General features: G+C 39.0%; 2 protein-coding genes across 5 annotated transcripts in view; both read left to right on the forward strand.

The window, feature by feature from the left end:
• The window catches only part of LOC108611074 (proton-coupled amino acid transporter-like protein acs), a 62,653-nt gene that overhangs the window by 29,994 nt on the left and 11,813 nt on the right, over positions 1-20,846 (forward strand). The gene's annotated exons all lie outside the window — the stretch shown is intronic.
• On the forward strand, positions 683-7,113 carry t-Grip91 (testis-specific gamma-tubulin ring protein 91). 3 transcript variants are annotated; one of them, XM_089464225.1, is made up of 3 exons: positions 683-843; positions 1,109-1,961; positions 2,041-7,113. In XM_089464225.1, exons 2-3 carry the CDS (start codon positions 1,163-1,165, stop codon positions 6,936-6,938), a joined length of 5,697 nt encoding a protein of 1,898 aa, XP_089320351.1. In that variant the 5' UTR covers positions 683-843; positions 1,109-1,162; the 3' UTR covers positions 6,939-7,113. The 3 variants fall into 3 exon arrangements, with proteins under 3 accessions (XP_089320351.1, XP_089320352.1, XP_089320353.1); XM_089464226.1 differs by having other exon boundaries at positions 688-865; XM_089464227.1 differs by lacking the exon at positions 683-843 and adding an exon at positions 920-937.

Below are 20,846 nucleotides of genomic sequence, written 5' to 3' on the forward strand. Positions count from 1 at the left end.
CACGGATTGCAGCTGGAAAAGGAGATTTTAAGCAGATAGTTTATGGTATAAGCCATTGTGATGATACGATTGGATCAGCTACAGTGATATTCATTAGAGCTGCATATTTTGATATACGATTTTTGATTTTTTCAATCGATTAATATCGATACATAATTTTTTTTATATTTGTTAGGAAAAGAAAAGAATTTTGTTGATATTTGCAGCTGAGCACAGGGTATCTTCCAGTCGTGCACTTCCTCCTTTTATTTGTCTTTACGCCTGTGTCTTTTGTCGCTGATGTTGGCGGTAAATTTTACTACAATGCATTTATAATCTTTTTCACTTATCTTTGCATAGTTTCCTCTTGCGCTGGCAAAACTTTTTACGGTCTCAGGTTAAAAGTGGCATCATACATTTCCAGCAAGAGCCTGCGCTACCCCTACACCCGCCCCATGCAACCTACCCCCGCACTACCCGTACTCAAGCATTGAGAACTAACTCGTTGAAATGAATGAAAACTTGCAAAAAGGTTGCGACTGCAAACGCAATTCTCTGCTCAACACTCGAGTTTTTAACCTGTCGACAATCTTTTGACAGATTTATGAGTTAATTACGCGGCGCAGCGATATTTTGCTAGAGAATTCATGAATGGCGACACCTAAGCTCAGATTTATTTGAATTTGTTTTCTGGACTGACAGATCTCTGGGTTAGTTATCACATCACAACAAATAAATGTATATATATATATAAATTTATATATATAAATATATAAAAATTTTTATAAAAAATATTTATACAAATTCTGAAGTAAATGTTTTATATTTCGTTAATAGTTTAAAAGTTGTTAACGGTTTTTTAGTGTAAGTAAGCAGCGTAAACGAGGTGTGTTACGGGACTTGTGGGCATACATATGAAGTAAAAAGTGTTCATATAGGGGATGAAGGGATTTAGACTGTACATACTTTATATATACTATTTCAATTTGCTTGAGCTTAGACATGGCTTTCAAATAACAGTACCTTAAGACTAGCACTCATATCAAATTGATCTACTTTTTGTATATCTTATATATTTTTTATATACATATATATATATATATTCCATTATATCGACGTCCTATTGCAGTTCTTTCGATCTTCGGTTTTTTTCTCTCATATGTTTTGAGCATTCGATTAACTCATGGCTGATGACAAAAAGCAACAGAAGTCAAAGCACCCTCGCAAATCTCCTCTGGGCCTCTCGCCCAAGGACTTGGCTAGCAGTATACCCATGCTCTTTTGGAAGCTGGGCGTCGCTCTCGGCTGCAAGCGAGCCAAGGTGGAGTATGGCAGAGCGTTCGTCAAACCGGAAACTCAGATGAAAATTAAACTGAACGATTTTCGGCAACGCTTCAAGCAATTGCAGTCAACGACAGATTTGCAGGAGCAGTGTCTTCAAGAGCACCGTTATAAGCTCTTCTTGCATCTGTATCGGCTACTCTTACGACTCGAGCCAAGCGAAACGAAACGCCAACAATATCTCGCATTTTGCTACCACCTGTTCGATGAGGAGAACCCACAGAAAATGCAGCTAGAGGGCAAGCTGAGGTATCAGGAAGACTTTACCGAGAACCTCATTTGCTTGGCCCAAAGCGTGCTGCACTTGAACGAGAAGGAATTGGAGATCAGTTCGTCAAAAGGGCGAACTGGTGTAGTTCTTGAAATGGGTTTCCTCTATGTTATGTGTAAGCCTGTCATAGTCCGTTGTCAGTTCAAAGGTTTGCGCTGGGAGCGAGCAATCTGTAAGGCAAACTATGTTGGAATGAATCGAAGTGCTATCAATGAACAGAAGCTGATCAGAGATAAAGAATTAAAGATCATTTATATGGCGCACCCGAAGAGTCCAGAGCAACCTTTTCCGATGAGCTCCGATGTGATGCTCTGCGAGGATATCGAGAGCCAGATGAGACCATATGCTCATTCACGGCAACCAAAAACTGGTAAGGCGAACGAGAACCAAGAAATCTACCGAAAAATATAAAAATGTAGAGTAATTACATATAATAATACAATTTACAGCTGAAAAGAATAGAAATCCTTTGAGCTTTCTCCGAGAGACCTGTGAGGTGGGCACTCAGTTTATGGCCACTGTTTCAGCCGTGGAGCTATATAAGAACAGCAAGAGCGTCTGCGAGACTTCGGATGTGAGCAGTCAGTTTGCGGAGCCCCTGGAAACTGTTGAGCTATATGCGAATTCTCAGAGTATCAAGGAAACATCTGAGCTGGGCATAGATCTATGTGTATATCTGCATTCGGACAAGTCTCAGCAAACGGACACTTCGACCACGCAGCTGGATCAAGGCGTACAAACGTATCGAACCGAACCAAGTGCAGATATTTCCACAACTACCGATGACTTGCTTACGGGGCTATCGAAGGATACGACAAGTACGGATAAGGCAGCAAGCACGACTGCAAGTGAAGGCAAGATCAATGGATTGATTAAGCAACAAGGATCGACAGAGACAGATGACTTAAGCACTCTACTCGATTCCACGCTGTACCCATCGTCGCTGAATGAAATGCGATTGAATTTCATATTGACAACATCGGAAGAGCTGCTGCCAGATATCGTTTACACCTCAATTCAGGAGGAGCAAGCGACCAACGATAGTTTGATAGTGCTGCACAAATCGTTAAATTCAATATCGACACTGCCCCCAGATAATTTGGCATCCACCAGCGAGGAATTCAAAGATTGGATCTACACGGCGTCCGAGGAAATGTTGCCAAAAATCAATCAGCCAATCATACAGCAAGAGCTTGCGCCGAGCATGACGATAATACAGAGCGGTTTCATTACTTCAGAGCCCACCTACAGTGGGGAGTCACCCACTAGGGAAGCAATTGAAGTTGCCACACAAGATACTAATACGCCGCCAATAGATACGTCGGACTCACAACACAAGCAAGAAGTATTATCCGAAGGACCAAAACAAGAGCAATTAAGTTTGCATGAAATACCGCCTCCTCCTAATTTCAAAAGTGGTTTCTACTTGAAGCAAATATCCAAGGAAAGCAGTTGGCAATACAAACAGCTGCCAAATATCGAGCAATCGATAGTTTTCCCAGAAATCGATCAGTCATTTGTAAATGATAAATGTAGTTCTAAAGAAGCTGTTGCCGGCTGTCCGATAAGAGGACAAGACGAAGAAATATGTATCGATAAGTCACCAGAGCTCGATACATCTATGTCAGCTAAGCTCTTGGACGATAATCAATCGATAGCCGATCAAGAAACAACGTGTGCAACCGATTACTCAAAGGAAGCGAGTGGAGAGCTTCAACAGGAGAGTCATTCGGCGTCTGACCAAGAATCATCTTCAATGGATTCCTCAAAGGTAGTGATTGGGGAGCTTCAGTCAGAAGATCAAGCAATGATACTAACGCCCAAACAGTCTCTATTTGTGATAGAGTCCGAGGATGTTTGTGAAGAAACGGATCCCTCAGTATTGGGTAATGGGAATGATTTAAGAGCGGAGAACGAATCGAACTCTGAACAAAAATTGGCCCCTCTTACCGATACTTTAGGCATGCTAGTGCTAACCACTGAAATGCTTGCTAAGATTCATAGTCAGCTGGCTCAGCTAAAAATGGTGCCGAATCCATCGATAAAAAAAGACAGTTTGAAAAATATCGATTGTGACCAATGGAAACATCAACAGGAAACTGAGAAATCCATTGAAACACCACCAGAGTCGATACCAGAGTCATCTCTTCTAGACGAAACAATTAAAAATGCAGATAGTCGTACGCAGCTACAGCAGCTCATGGATCACTTTCCACAGATTGCAGAAATACCAACTGAAAGTCCATCGGTAGCTACCGAGGACTCTTCGGCTGCCCCAATGATGTGTCAATTGAAAACTAAGGAAGAATCTGAGACAAGTTTGCTCGAAATCGATTTGTCGATAAATCATCAAGATTGTTTACCTGATAGCCCTAAGATTTCACAACTAGATGACTTTAAAGATTCTGAAGAGGAAATGTTTCTACAACTTGAACGTGGATCCAAGACGTCTCTGCCGACAGATCAGCTGGAATCGGTGAGAACAGAAGCTCGATCGATATCTTCCGAAAATTTTCTGTCCCCTCTAGTCTATGAAAGAAAATTCACTCACGATGTTGAACCGGTTCGACGAGATCAACACTATTTGGTGCCTCATAGACTGATAAGTGAGGCAACCTCCGTCTTTGCTGAACACTCCTTATCTAAGACATCCAGGTGGCTGATGCAAGTGGAAGCTGAAGCAGAATACAAAGATCCTGTGCCGGAAGTCAAAAAGCCCGATTACCCATCGTTAGATTGGTCGCAGGAATCGGAGCCATTGACTGATACACACAGTGTAATAATTACAAAAATTAGGAATTTTATAAAAATGTTACAGCCAACCAATCAGGCGCAATTGGCAGCCAATAGAACGATCAAAGATCAGGCTCGCGTGGATAATCAACTAGAGATTAAAGAAGAAGCTGTGAATCTCTCGATAGAGATCGAGCAGTCCTTAAGCCAACAAAAGCTCAAACTTGATAATCAATCGATATCGAAACACGATATGATAATGTGCAAAGTTTCTGCAAATGCGATCAATCAAGATGCTGATAGGCTAAGAGGGATGGACATAAATGAGGGAGTGTCGCCATTCGATCAATCGATAACACCGACAGCTATAGCTTTACCAGCCAAGTGGCAGCACCAGCGCCATGTCATAGCCGCCTCTCCCTTCATCATCAAGCAATTCAAGTGCAATCCCTCGTATCAATGCTCGCCCCTGCAGCCCGACGGGCCCAATTTCTACGAGCAGTGGAAGCAGTTCGTCGAGATCGTGGCCACACAGACGAGTTGCCCCGGTCCGATCATAGATGTCGCTGCAATCAAGCGCCGGCTCAAGGCCTACCTGCGGTGCATGCGAAAGCAATACGCCTACCAGCCGGACGAGTGCTTGGAGGCGATTGGCAAGTGCCAGCTGCAGCAGCTGCTTACGTCCGACGAGCTGCAACAATACGAGACTCTGCGCTGGCAGCAGCGCGATCGCGGCATGGTCGTCCGGCTGTCGCCCGAGGAGCGACTGGGCGATGCTTTGCACGCGCTGCTCGGTTACGAGTGCCAGCAGATGCGCGTCTCGGCGCTGAGTCGACGGCTCATGCTGCGCTCGCCGCATCACCAGAGCAGCATCAGCGAGTCCTATGTGCTGCTCGCCCTGGCCGAGGTGGGCTACTACTACAAGTGCCTGCAGCAGCAGCAGGAGGTTCTGCTGCAGCGACTGGGCGAGTACGGACGGGCGCTGGCTCCTTGTCTGATGGCCGAGCTGCAGGCGTATTCCCGATTCTACCAGCGGCACAAGGAGCAGCTGACCAGCCTCACTCAGGTGTACCATCAGTCGCGCAGCTACGTCCATCGTTTCCAGTGGCTGCTACAGCTGTGCGGCGAGCTGAGCCACCAGCCGTCCCCGCTGCAGTATCTGCAGCTGCAATTGGGCCTGGGCAACGCTGGCTACGATGAGCTGCTCAAGCAGTGGATGGAATGCGCCGCCGAGCCACTGCTGAAAAGGATTCGCGGCTGGCTGCAGCAGGGCGAGCTGCTCGAGGGCGACTTCTTCATTGTGGAGCACGCTGCTGGCAGTCAGATCCAGAACTATTGGCTGCAGCAGTTTGAGCTGCGGCCGGAGCGATTGCCGCACTTCCTCAATCCACATCTGGCGCGACAGCTGCTCGCAACGGGCCGGAACCAGCACTTTTCCCGGCACTTTTTGGCCCGGCAACTGGAGCTGGTGGTGCAGGAGTTGGAGCTGGAGCAGCAGCTGGCGTCGGCCTGCCACAGCAGCTTCCGGGAGCTGGACGAGCAGCCGCTGGTCGAGCTAATTGGCACACTGCAGCTGGACACATCGCGGCAGCTGTTCGAGCAGCTGCATCAGCTGCGACCCAATCCCCTGGAGCTATTGAGTCGGCTACATCAATATCTGCTGCTCACCGATGTGGAGTTCGTGCGCGAGATGATTGAGCTGCTGGAGCCGTTGCTGGAGCAGCCGGCCGAATGCTATTGTGCCACACAGCTCAACAACAGGCTGGAGCAGCTGCTGGTCGCCCACAACAAGCCGCTCTATGTGGCCAGGGGGGAGCAGCAGGGCAGCCGCTGCTGGTGCTGCTTCCTGCTGCGCTGGCAGCAGCCGAGCCACTGGAAGACGTTGCTCGGCGAACGGCTCGTTCAGTATGAATCGTGCTTTGTCTGCCTCTGGCAGCTGCACTATTCGGACTATGTGCTCAACGAGCGGATCCGGCGGCAGCAAGCGCATTTCTCGGAGCGCGTCAATCTGGAGCGCTTCCCGGAGGCGCGACAGGTGCGGGATCAGTTCGATCAGCTCATCGATCGGCTGCAGGACTTCATGCTGCAGTTGCGCAGCTACATGCTTGAGAATATACTGGACAGCGCCTTCGAGGAGCTCTACCTGGGCTGCAATACGGTGAAGACTCTGGACGAACTGCTCCAGCTGCAGGGCTCGTATATGGAGAAAATCCTGAAAGGACTGTGGCTAACCCGAGATAACGCCAGGTTGCGTCTGCTTCTGATGCAGCTGTATGAGCCCATCTTCCAGCTGGACGTTTTGCAGCAGAAGTTTCTGTCGCTCTGCCAGCGCTTCTCTGCGGACGAGATGGCGCAGCGGCAGCAGGAGCTGCGCAGATGCTGCCAGACAACCTGCGATGCCATACACGATCTGGAGCAGGACTTTCAATTGGCTCTGGCCAACCTCCTGCTGGCCCTCTACAAAACCAATGAGCCGCAGGCGTGTGCCTTGGCCAAGAAACTGGACCACAGCGGGTTCTACGAGCAGCGCTATAAAGAATTGAAAATCGTGCACACTTTTCGCTATCAACGAAAGATCCAAATTCAAAAGAACTCTCATTTGGCAAATCTCTAAAAAAAAATCGAATCGATGCGAATGCTCAAGAAAGTTTTATTTATTTTTAGTTTTATCCTTCTATTTTCTGAAACTCGTTTTTGGCAATATTTAAAATTGTGATTTTTTACCTCTTATTTTTATTGCAGTGTATTTTAAAAATGTAAATTAAATTTGAGATATTTATTACCAAAAATATGCGGTTTGTTTATTTTATTTTATATTTATATTACTTCTAATAATAAGAAATATTATTATTTACATAAAATATTGCATTAGTTTAATAATTAAAAATAGTTAATATTCAATTTATTTAATTTTATTTTCTACATTTTTAAACTATTTTGAGCTGCATAGAAAATTCAAAATGAAATTATATGATAAATGATATTTTGCCTTTTGTTATGTATATAAGTTTAGTATTTTAAAGGAATTTTATTAAAATTTTAAATTTTAGCTATATTACATTGCCTGTTTATTATTACAAAATACACAAAATATTTTAATTTAATCTTAGTATTTGACTTTCCTCCCATTATAAAATATTTTATCGCATATCTCAGAACTAATTAAAATAAAACAAATGGAAAATTTTCTCAGCTAACAAATTATTCACCAATCCCTGAACACATATTTCGCTTTGATGTGCTTCACGAGTTGAGAACAAAAAACTTTCCATTCAATTCAAGTAATGTTGTAGCTGAATCAATTCATGCATATGATGTATGTCCGTTTCAAGGATTGACAATAGATTTGAGCAAAAAAATAATTTCATTTGGGAGCTGGCAGAAAAAAAAAAGAAGAAGAAAATTTGAGAAGCTGAAGCAGAAGCTAGAGAAAAACCTTTTCTCTCTGTCGTTTGGCGTTTTTGTGTGCACAAATTGGATTTTAATTGAAAATTAAGAATCGACTTAGCCATGTTTGAATTGTGCAGCTGCCTTTTGTTATGCTAATTTCTGGTGTGAATACAACTGGATGCCGGAATGAATAGATGCAGACAGATAGATCGACATACAGTTGGATGTGTGTATGCCTGTCAATGTGGCTGTCCGTATGTATGTATGTATGCACACACATATATACAAAAGTACATACAGAGAGGCTTGTGTAAAATAAAGTAAATAATGGATAATTACTTTTTGTATACCCTGTACGGATTGCATGTGGGTTAGTCGAATTGAAAGCAATCTACTGGAGTTAGGATTCGCTGAATCTTTAAACTGCTAAGCAGAAGGGATTGAGAGTTTATCTGAATGTTAGACTTGTACCTGCTAAACAAATTTGTAATAATTAATTTCTTTTGCCTATCATATGGTAATCTGTATATGGCATCCAAGCTAATCTTCCTCATATTGCCTATAATAATCTCAGCTTGTCCATGTTTTACAAATCTCGAAAAACTTTAACATTTTTTATTTATTTTATATACATACAAATATACATATTAAAAAAAAAAAAAAAAAAAAAAAAAACATTGAATGTCCAACTGAATAAATTCGTATTAATAATTTGCTTTCTCAAATTTTGTTCTCCATTTCCCAACTGTTAAATTGTGATTTGATGTATGCGATTTTTTTTTGTGATATCTTTTGAAATACAGAACTGAATAAATTTCTATAAAATTAATTTTGAATTTTCTCAATTTTTACTTTTTATGTAAACAATTTATTTTTTTATAAAATATATATTTTAATGCATTTCTTAAAATAAACATATATACGTATATTTCAAATAAAATTGTAAAATAAAATAATTAAAATTCAAGCACTGCAGCCGTTTCTAGGATATCTGTCAGTCCATCACTCTAGTCTGTCTCGATTGTTGGCTTAAGCGTTGGCAAATTAATTCCAAGTCCTGCTGCGGCTGTTGTTGTTGTTGCTCTCGGCTGTCAAAGTTCGTGTCAAATTTAATTACTTTAACAAATTTCAATTAAACCAAATTGAATAATTCCAATTTTTTTTTGTATAACTTTTGCATAATTTTATTTTTGTAAAATATTAAAATGCACATGCTAAAACGATATATATCTAGTTGTGAAATCTGGCCAAAGTGAAATGCACATTGGCAGCAGCAAAGCCAGCACACAAGGCGAAAAACTCTTTTTGTTATCTTGACAGGCGCAGCTGCTGAGGCTTCTGAGGCTGCTTAGACTGCTTAGCCTTAGTCCTCTGCCTCACACAGCACACAGCCAGGGATAAAATTGTGTAAGGCGGCTGCTTTTCAAAAAGAAATGTCAAGAGTAAGATAATGTGGCCCAGACCCTAAACACAGCCGTCTAAATAGAGCCGGGGTCGACTTCAGGCCCCGTTCGTCTTGCCATGTGTGTGTGTGCTTTGGACGTCGCAAAGCCAAACAATAGACAAGTGAGTGACTTTTTATTCGCTGCTGATTTGAGAAAATTAATTTCATAGAAAATTGTTTTCTCCCAGCTCCATTGTGTGTGTGCAAAATTATAATTATGTGAGCCGATTATGAGAGACGTGCGCCTAATGCCCGCACAAAGGCATTCCAATTTGATGAGCTCCCAAGTCGAGCAGCTTATTAACTGACCTAATGAAGCCCATTCTAATTGAGGCTCAACACTTTTGAGTGCCTTTTAGACATTGCGCTGAAACATTAAACAAGCTTTTCAATTAACTGCATTATATTCAATTATTCATTGTAATTAAACATTTTTCTTTGTGCTTTCAGTTTAGAAAAACGTATGAAATATTTTTGTTATAGAGCATAAAATTGTATTGAAAATAAAAGAGTGCTCTGCAGATGGGAATTCGATTTTGATTATGTGTAATAGATATTATGTAAATATAGATATTAGACTCAGACAAGATAAGGCGTGGCACACCTTCCTAAGTTTAAATATGATTATCAGCATTAAAAAGTATGAGGTCCATTTAGTTCTGTGCGTCTTTCCATTGCTCTGTCTGTCCATGCGTCTGCTTCTTTATGCATTTGTCTGTCCATCCTACTATCTGTTCATAGAGCTGGCTGGTGCTCCATGTGTCTTTCTATTTATACGTCTGTCTGTCAATTTGTCAATGCATTCCATTTATCTCTCAATCCATCTATCCATTTGTCTCTCTGTTCATCCTGTCTGCCTATAATCCTGTCTGTTAATCCATCCTTCTGTCTGTTTAACCGCCTGTCTATCATTCTGTCTGTTTATTCAAATTATGTTTTGTCATGAAGTTTACAATGAACTTGTAAGATGCGAGAAATTACAAGCTTTTACTTGTTAGCTAGACCTTAATTAAGATTTATCAAGCGTTAAGCTCATTTATGTTGGGTATAAACCGATATAAAATATCCATCTATCCATTTAAATAAAAGTGCTTGTCAAATTTGACATGAGATTTACCATATACTTTAAAATATAAACAAATGAGTGTTTTTATTTCCCCACTTTCGGGCTTAGCTCAATTTGTTCGAACAATAAACCCATTTAGCCAACTATCTAATATGTCCCCAGCTATCTATCTAGATAAATACATAATTTAGATATAATTAAATGTGGCTTAATTGCCGCGGATGCTCGCACTATGCAGTACCCGGGCACTCGGCAATTTCGCGCATTTTCAAATTAAATAATAAAATTTATTATTATGACCATGACATATGAGTGCTTGATCTGTTCGAGCCATAAATTTCAGCTGCAGTTGGGCTGGCTGGCCGGCGTTTAACATTTTGCCATTGTTATTGACAATTTGTTGTCAGTATTTTTTTGTTGTCCTTTTCAGAAGGATACAATTTATGTGTGTGCATGTGTGTGCATGTGTGTGTGTGAGAGTGTGGGGCGGTCTTTATGAAATACTTCTCATTATTGCTATGTGTGTAGCGCGCAGCCTTAGCAAACATATTTGAACTATTTTCATTTCAATTGCAAACACACACACACACACACACATACACACACACACGCACGCTGAAAATCAATTGAATTGCCATTTCACATATGAAATGGTCATTTGTCAATGAACACACACACACCCACACACTGGCACACTTGCACAACAATTGATAGGGGGCCTGGCTGGCTGGGTCTGACTCTGACTCTGGTTACTGCGGTCAGTCAAAATGGCCGCATAAATATGTCGTTCGACCATTGGTCGCAACGTCCACTTGTCGCTAAATTGCTGGTCGTTATTAAATTTCCGCTGCGTTGAGTTCTCATTTCCGTTTGAATGGGCCGCGCAGCTGGAGCAGGTCCCGAAATGTGCGACGGATGTTGCCACAGTCATAGATACCGTTAGCTGACCATAAACAATGCCGGCCTAGTCAACAGCAGCAGCAACAGCAACAACAAAAGCAACAACAAATGAATGCGAGAAAGAAAGCCAGAAAAATTGAAGTAAAAGTACGCTAAGCGGGTATGCCCGACTGTCGGTTGACCTGAGTTGAGATAGAGAGAGAGAGGCGTCTATCAATGCCTTGATTTTATATAAATCTTCTTCTTTCTCCCTTTATCTTTTATACATATAATTACTAGATGAACTCTCGGAGAGAGAGAGAGAGAGAGAGAGAGAGAGAGAGAGAAGGACAGGAAGACAGGGAGAGACAGAAATAGAGAGAAACATAACGACAGAGAGACTGTGTGTCTGTGTGTGTGTGTGTATGTGAAGAGAGAGATGAGAAAAAGACAGAGATAAACAAATTTACAAACAGTGAGAGGGCGAGAGAGAGAGGGATAAAAAACAGAGACAGTGTGTGTATTTGTATGTGTGAGAGAAATATGAGAGAAAAAAAGAAATATACAAATTTACAAGCCGAGAGAGAGAGAGAGAGAGAGAGAGAGAGAGAGAGAGAGAGAGAGAGAGAGACACTGACAGACACACTGACGGACTAAAAGCGTGGGAGACAAATGGACAGGAACGGAGAAATGAGAGATCGATACAGATCTACCTATGGGTAGGCGGAAAAATAGAGAGCTGTTCAATGAATACAGGTGGATGAACATAGTAGACATAGACACACAACCGAAATGTATGCCTATATCTACTGGAGACCAGTTGTGGGGTCATCATCTACTCCTCATTAACTTGTCACATAATCCTGCGTCAGTCCATTATACCCCACTTCATGGACGGGCAATAGGTACAGGGTATTCTCAAAAAAAGGGTTAGCAGTTGCGTGCAGCTGCGCTAACTTCGTTTGGGACAACATATGCACGCCCCATGGGGCGTATGCGTAATATTCAATTGTTATTTTATCGCACAGACGTAAATGCTTATTTATATATGCATATATAAATATTTGGCCTTTTTTGGCCTAAACATAAACTCACTCACACACACACACACACTCATACAGAGATATGTGCAATCAAAATCAATGCTGCAATCCAATTGCATTATTTTGGCTTTTTAGCAAATTGAAACTAATTGAAATGTGCAAAGTGTTTGGCCAACTGGGCGAGATGAACAGACTTTTCGCCAGTGATTTCATAACTCGGACTCGCAATGCACGGGGAAAAGTCGATGTCATAAATTTCAATAAAAGGCATTTCTGGTATTTGGTGTTTCGTTTGGTTTCTTGGCCAGCGCTGACTGTGTGTTTGGCTTTTTATTGGCATTGCGTATACGCCGCATGGAACCATTTAGAAGCCACAACTTTTTCTCTCTCTCTCTCTCTCTCTCTCAGTTCCGTCTCTTTCGCAAGCTGAGCTTTATGCCCTTGTTGTGCTTTGTTTTTGGCATTACTTTTATTTAATTTCAGATTGTTATTGCTATGGCTGCAAAAGTGCAAAAAGCTGTTGATGTGTCCAGTGTTGGCTAATGGCATAGAACTCATCTGATGAGCAGGAATCAAAGCAAAAAAGGGAAGAAAACTTTTCTGCTTGCCATAAATCTAATACGCTTGTTTTTCTCTCGCCAAATAAATTTATGAAGTGATGTTTGAGTGGAATGGAATAGGTCTCAGTATTTATTAGTTGTAAGCTTTTATTTTGGTAAGAGGCATACAATATATTTTGTTTATTTTTAATGGGAATTTCTATATTTAGAAACTATAAGCATTTCTCCCTTTCTCCCTTTTATTGAGAAACCGAAGGAGGTGTGGCTCATCCCATTAGGTATAAATACTTTTGATTAAGATTACTAGAAGAATAAATGTATTCTGTCCCTCTCTCTCCCTATCTCCCTCTTCGGCTTGAGTCTTATTCAAATGTTTCTTATATAAACCTAAATCTACTTATTTTCCTTCTGACTACTTTCCTTTACATCTCTATTCTATATTTGCATATTCACCTTTTCAGTTCCACTTTGTCTTTCATTCTTAAGCGTTATGCTTTATCATGTCGGAATAACTCACAAATATTCCTCTAGTATAATATATACATTTGATCTACATTATTTATTAGCATATATTTTTGCATAAGAAAGGACGCTTTTCCCCCTTTTAAGAGATTAATTTTTGGGTCTCGTACTGCCCCAGTGGCAAGGGTCGTAAATACCTTGGACCATCCTTTTGTTAGCAATAAACAGTTGAAAATTATTTGCACGCTCATTTAATTATATGCATATACTTTTCGGCACAGACCACGCCCCCGCGCGCAGCCTACCCCTGAAAAAAAAGTAGGCCATAAAATTGCATAAAATTTAATGAAAATATATTACGAGCCTGCCCAGGCTTTCGCTCTCTCAATCTAATTTTATTGTTCGCTCGGCCTTTGTGGTTGGTCAAGAAACCGAAGGAAGAAAAAAAAAAAAAATATATATATATATATATATATATATATATATATATATATATAAATATATGTATGTACAAAAAATCAAGATATTATACAGAATTATAAACCATGGTACAGTGGGCGCTCTGTTAACCCTTGGTTCGTTTAATATTTGGCCAAGTTTTTAATAAAAGGCGCTCAGCTCCGACGGCTGTTAAATCTAAGGAAATGCATAAAAAGCCGCTAAGTAAATACATATTAAAATTGTGTCAGTTCGCGGCAGCTCAGCTTAACCCATTTACGACGACGATGATGATGATGAAGACGATGATTATTGTTATTACTATTATTATTATACTGATTATGATTATATTGTTGGCTAAACAAAGTATGTTAATGGCTGGCCAACGAAGCCTTTTGTTCGCCTCGCTGTCGGCTGTCGTTGGGGCATTTTATTTATGTTCCGCTAATGGACAGTGTTGAAAAACTGCAAAACTTGCCACGCGATATTATTTATGATTATTATTTACTATAGAGCGCCGCCATTGTAATATTTATTCATTTGGTTTTCATTGATTTATGTGCGTTGAGCATTTAAATCAAAATCAACGCAACGCAACGCAACGTCTACGCATTTTATCAATTTGATGCGCCTATTTGTTTTTATTTATTATATTCATCTCTCGCTGGCCCGTTTGCACTTTTGGGTGCGCATCAAATTTATGTTTCCATTGACCACAAGCGATTCATTTTCATTTGGGCCCCGTTTAGTTGCTTTCTCTTCTTCCCGTTCTCTTCGCAAATGCCACTTGATTAGTTGATGACATTTTCTATGGGCACATACACACACACACACACACAGAAAAATTGAGAGAGAAAGAGAGAAACAATAGGTCAGAGTCTTAGCTGAGAGGGCTATTAACAGTGTTAACAGTGTGATTTTGTAAGGTTTGCTTCTTCAACTTTGCTCAGTCAAAGTTTACTGTCATTTTTATGCTCACTCGCTTTTTTCAATTTTCACTGTGCTCTCTGCATTCAAACGTTACTTTGCCCACTCCACTCACTTCGCTTTGCACTCTTCACTCAAGCTTCATTCCCACTCATAGTACTAACTGTATGCGTATTTAGCTCAAGGCTCTCCTGTCTGCGCTCTCTCTTTTACTATTATCTCTGAGTACGCAACAACAACACATGTATAGTATGCATACATATGCAATATGCGACCACTACATGCACACTTTTCAGCAAGGCGCTCTCTGCAGAACAAAATGTCATGGCTCAAGTGAAGTGAGCGTCAGTCTGGCTGCTGCTCTAGTGGCGATCAGTTGTGTTAGTGGAAGGCAGCAAGCGTTGCTTTAAAGGTAAATATAAATTGTGGACTGTAATTTTGCTTTGAGTTGTGATCACGAGCTGCCAACAAAAAACAGCTAAAAGCATACATCTCTAATATAAATATTACAATATTATATATTATATATTTATATAGAATAGCACGCTGAAAGTTCCTTGTCCCTTTTTGGTCACGCCACTGCTCAAATTAGCTGTAACTGTAAGCATGTCTGTTGCTCCTACTCTCTGAGGGGCTTGTGGCTAATTTGATAAATATGCGCGCGTTTATTCAAATCAATCAGCGTCAGTCGAAGTGGTTCGTTGTGGAAGGCGGGACATATATCTCTCCCTCTCTCACTTCTACTCCTTCGTTCGCTCTGCCGCTCATTCTTGAACTATTTGCTTATCAGATGTGCCATATGCGTCTCTGCAGCTTGTGGCATATAAATTTGTGCTGTTATCTTGCTTAAGAAGCCACACGCACACACACACACATACTGTGGCATATGCCTTTAGAGATTTCATTAATGTGCGGATGACTATAATGAGAGGCCCACAAATCCTCTAGCACCAAGCGCCCCATGGGAAGTTCATATGAGAAACCGAGTTTTTGGCGTAGGCATTCAATTAGCTTTGGCTGAAAAATATTCTCAGAATTATAAATTTTTAGTTTATTATTTCAGTTCATTATAATATATTTGAAGCACATTCTTACTTTTTATTTATTATTATATTATAATATTTTTTTCTTTTTATTTATAATAATTTAAAAATATACAATTTAATAAATATTAAGAAATTTTAATTTAAATCTTTGTAATCATCTGTTCTACTCAAGATATCCTTCTTACATTAAGCCAAATACTTTGCACCCCATCAAATAACTGTAGAATGAAACAGCAAACTTAACTGTCGATTGGATAAGCATATCACATGCACACACACACACACACACACACACTCATACCAAACCCCACATCCCAATGCAATAGCAACATATATTTAAATGGTTAAATATTAGAGAGATTTGGCTGTGGGACAGGTAGAATTGTCTTCGCATTTCCAGTTAAGGGTTTGGCAAATATCAAATGCTGTCCAAAACTAAGCACACGCATTCGGCAAATATTACAATTACACTTGGCGGACACTTTTGCCAGTTGGAAAATGTGAAAATTTATTGCGTATACGCAGCGTGCAACGTGGCGCAAATCCCGCAGACACTTGCTTACCTGACCAATTGCATAAAGGGCGATGGAAAGAGAGAGAGAGAGGGAGAGAGAGAGAGAGGGAGACAGGCAGAGATAGCAGTCAGCGGGGGGTTAGCAAAGCAAATACAGAGTAAAACCATTTTGCTCGCTGACACCTGGTTAAATGTAAAATGGAATTTTCCTAAGCTTTAGCTTGTATTGAGTGAGGGTTGTTTCATTTGTATATATGTGTATGTATACATATATATAATATTTCTAAATCACTCCTCCAGGGCGTGTGCTGCAAATAATAATCAAAGTCTGAGCTCATTTAGCAAATGCGCTTTTGAGTTACTTTTGCTTGAGCTTCAATTGAAATTTATTGCACAACATATGCAACATTGTGGCAAGAACTGATTCCAGTTGTAAATGCGAGGCACTTTATTTAGAGCTCCCTTGAAGCTTTCACTTGCTTTCGCTTTGATTAGCCAGAAGGAGTTAAGATTAACTAAATTTGTTATTGCGGAAAACCAAAAAGCAAGAAGTCTTAGGAAGTTTAAGTAGGGGTTTGTTTAGTTTAATGTATATAGATAATGCAGTTATAGATAGTTTATATCGGTATTGTATATAGTTCAGCCTTTACAAGCTATAAGATTATTAAATACATCTCTTGTTGTATTTGGAATAATTTTAATTTCAATTTCTTAAGTTTCGATAGAAAATGGATCGTTAATAAAAGTCATCTTAATTAACATCCTATATATATATATATATATATGTTAAGTTACCGAATGGGTCTATAATAAAAGTATAGAGCAAATTAACAATATTTTTATAGATGGTTTTCCAGCTATCAACAATCTGCATTTATCGATAACAGATACTTCAAATGAACATCTGGCCAGTCATTTATACGCATAAGAGAAAGAATTCCAAGAACTTTTGACTAGAAATTTTTAACTTTTTTTAATGTATAATTTCATGTTCTAGCATTTTCTCACATTCATTCGAAAATTCATTTGCTATTCAATTTCAGAGCACCCTTTGCTTGCCTCTTTCCCACTCTCTTCTTGGTTGTGCGCTTTGGGCCTGTCCAATAAATGTCAGAGATCTATTACTCGCTTATTTTGAAATTCAATCTAAAGTGCCCCGCTCTAATGTGCGAGCGACTCGTTTGGCTGTCTCTAGGCAAATTCATTACAAATCAGGGCAAAGAAATGCTGGATTGCAATTCAGTAAATGAATACCCTTAGCATATTTGCAACCATCCCCCCAAAACTCTTCCTCTCACTCCACGGCTCCCTACTCACACTGCTCCGATAGAACAAAGAAAAAGTTTCACATTCATTTGACAAGGCGCAAACGTCAAATTATATTACGTTAATTCAGATTCATTTCAAATGACACGTTATTTTTTTATCTTCTTCTTGGTTTTATTTTTCTCCCCCACCTACTTTACTTTTTAGCATTTCTTACTTTTTTTTTTTTTACTAAGCTGTCAACTCTTTTCCTAGCTGATTACATGGAATTTCTATATAGAAATTTTTGTGCGAAATTTTAAAATATATTTTCTGGTCAATTAATTCTAAATTCAAAACTCTATTAAAGTCCTTGAATGAATTAAAATATATAAATATCATTGAAATTCTTATAACGTACAAACTATTATATTATTAAAATTGTATTGATAAAATTGATAATTCCATTTAATTTTTGTTTTCTCATTTATCTTTTAATTGCTCTTTAATTGTTGCTTTGCCTAATTATTATTATTGGAAGCTATCACTTAATTATCGATTTCTTAAGTGACTCTATTCATGCATAGACTTAGTTATTTCTACCTAGAAATTTGAATGCTTTAAATAGAAAACTTATAAAAGGGCGCCTATGGACTGTATGTATATGTATATAACGGCATATATGTATGTGTGTGTTTGTATCTGAATGTGTCTAAGACAGAATTCAAAGTCGATTGGCTCGTCAAATAAGCTTCGATTCGGCGTTGTTGTTGTTGTCGTTGCTGTTCGCCGACTAATTTTCGCTAATGCAAAGAAGAAGCAGCAGCAGCCAAAGCGAAAAAAAAATCGAGGACGAAAACTAATAAAATTTACGTTTATCCTTGGGAAAGGCACTCGAAAATGCGCGCCTAATGCGCCAGGATGATGATGATGGCAGCTGAGCTGGGCTGAGCCGTGGACGACCTTAATATAGACAGCTATAGACAGCAGACAGACGACCTGAGGGGGCGTTAGGCTAAGTGCCATCGAATTTCAATTCAATTTACAACCGAGTCGTGTCGAGGGTGCAAAAAAATAAGAAGAAAAAAACGAAAAATACGAAATAAAGAAACTGAAATTCCTATAGCATATTTCTCTCCTCTACGTTCTTTGACTTGATTTCGTTGGCTCAACGCGGCGTATGAGTAATATTTTGTTGGCTGCTTGTGCAAAGGGTTGAGCGCCATAAGATGCGCTGATATTGATATCAAAAGCAGGCCGTTCTGTTGGATTTTCTATTGCCTCAAACAAAAAACCGACTTGGTGGTAGTTCCCTTTTTCCCAGAGTTCTTCTTCCCGTTTTATTTTTTTTTTGTGCTTCTCTTTATTATATCACGTTTCCAACATAAATGCGTTAAGCACAACGTGAGAGGCGCTCGCTCGCGCTTTTAGGCGCTGTGTGAGTATTTCAAATGCACTTAAATTCTATTTCAATATTTGATACTCTATACCAGGAAATTTTTGTATTTTGAGTAAATAGATGTTTCAATAGACGTGAGAATGATAAAATATTTAGTATATTTTAGTACAATACTTTGTGTATATTATATATTGTTAAATACTAAATACTACAAATTTTATATTTTATTTTTTATATGTTATATTTTATATTTTATATTTTATATTTTATATTTTATATTTTATATTTTATATTTTATATTTTATATTTTATATTTTATATTTTATTTTTTATATTTTATATTGTATATTGTATATTTTATATTTTAGTTTTCGATCCAAAGTGCATAAAAAATTCTACATACATTCATTTCAGTCAAATTTTTTTCGCTCTCGCCTTCTTTTTTTTTGGCTGACTTGACAGGCATTGAATTACAAGCAAAGTCCTGAGCATACACATAATCACTCACACACACCCACATTTATATACATACACACACACTTACTTACTACTACACACATACGCACACATTCACACCCACACACGTGTCAGTCTTTGGCTTAAAGCTCAGCTCGAAGGACATTCGAGGAAGAAGAGTTGGGAGCAAGGGTTTCTCTTTTCTCGTGCTTTGGCAGCAATTTGATGGCATTTGGTTCAAGTGGCTGGCGTCTATTTCATATGTATTATTTGCTCATATCACCAAGGGGTAATCCTTTAGTTTATATTATTAGCTTGTAATGTGCGCATAATTGAAGGGATTTGTGCTGGCTGCCAGGCAAACAGCGGGTAAGGAATTCCTCGTAACTTAGCAAGGTGCAAAGTCCTTTCGGCATGGCTGACACTCGAAGCTGATGAGCTGACGAAGGTGTTAAAAGATGAAAGATGCCAGATGGAGTGTGCAATGCACAATGTAACTAGGGCCTAGGTGCTATAGGTGTTCTTACAGTATTATAAGTACAGTCTCATAAATTGATTATGCGAAGTAAAAGTATTGGTAATATGAAATATGTAAAAAAATATTAACTTACAGATAGGTTAGGGATAATTCTTATAAATTTGAACTTAATTCTTTAACTTATCAGAGAAAAATTACAGATAAGCTTAATAATAATCTTGCAAAGAAAAACCATTATTTTTGGTATTTAATAAAAATTAGAAAAAAATAGAAGCTAACAAATATATTTATAAAAATAAAGTGAATGGAATATTTAAAAGGAAATAGGGAAATTAAAATTCGATTATATTTGAAAGTAAATGGAATATTTAAAAGGAAAATAGGGAAGTTAAAATTCGATTATATATTATGCAAGATTAATAAAATATCTTTATGGATTTTCTAAGAAATTTGTAAAAGGGAAAGTAGAAACTATAAGAATAGATTGATTGAAAAATCGGTAAATCAAAGAATAATAAATTAGTTGAATTTTGACAGGCGAATTTCAAGTTTGTTAAATGTTTTTTATATGTATATTAATAGTAGAATTCTGAGTCTACAATCAAATATAATATGTTCTTATTCTTATTTCTTATTTTAAGCTCTAGTCTAATGGTTTCATCGTAAAAATCTTGTACATGTTCCCAGTTGATATTTTATGATGTTTCGTTATTCTCAAAATTGGCTTAGACTTATATTTTGAGCCATCTATTTTTCAGCCCCATGTGCAGCTCTCTTTAGGCTACGGCAGTTTTTTTCACCTTCAATTTCTTAGCCCTATGGCCTTTTTTTTTTTTTTTTTGCTTGTTTTTGGGGATTTGGCCCCATTCTCAGCGCCAGCTGTTTCAGATTTATATGAAAAACTTGCGAACCCTTAGCGCGCTTTTCAATTTGTTGGCGATTTTTGCCTCTTTGGCTTTTAGGTGTGCCCATTGTTGTTCTTGTTGTTGTTGCTGGAACGAAATGTGTGTTTTAGTGGCTTGGCATTAGCATGTTGGAAATACATAATGCCCAGGCAACGTTATGAAGCGCCATAAAAAAATAAAACCTTGCATTGCATTCAAGTAAAAAGAAAACTAAGTAGAGAAAATATGGTAAAAATGGTGTGTTTTTTAGCTTTTCCTACTCCACGCCGA

This window comes from Drosophila arizonae, chromosome 3 (genome assembly GCF_054131065.1).
Source record: "Drosophila arizonae isolate 15081-1271.41 chromosome 3, UAZ_ARI_1.0, whole genome shotgun sequence".
Lineage (NCBI taxonomy): Eukaryota > Metazoa > Arthropoda > Insecta > Diptera > Drosophilidae > Drosophila > Drosophila arizonae.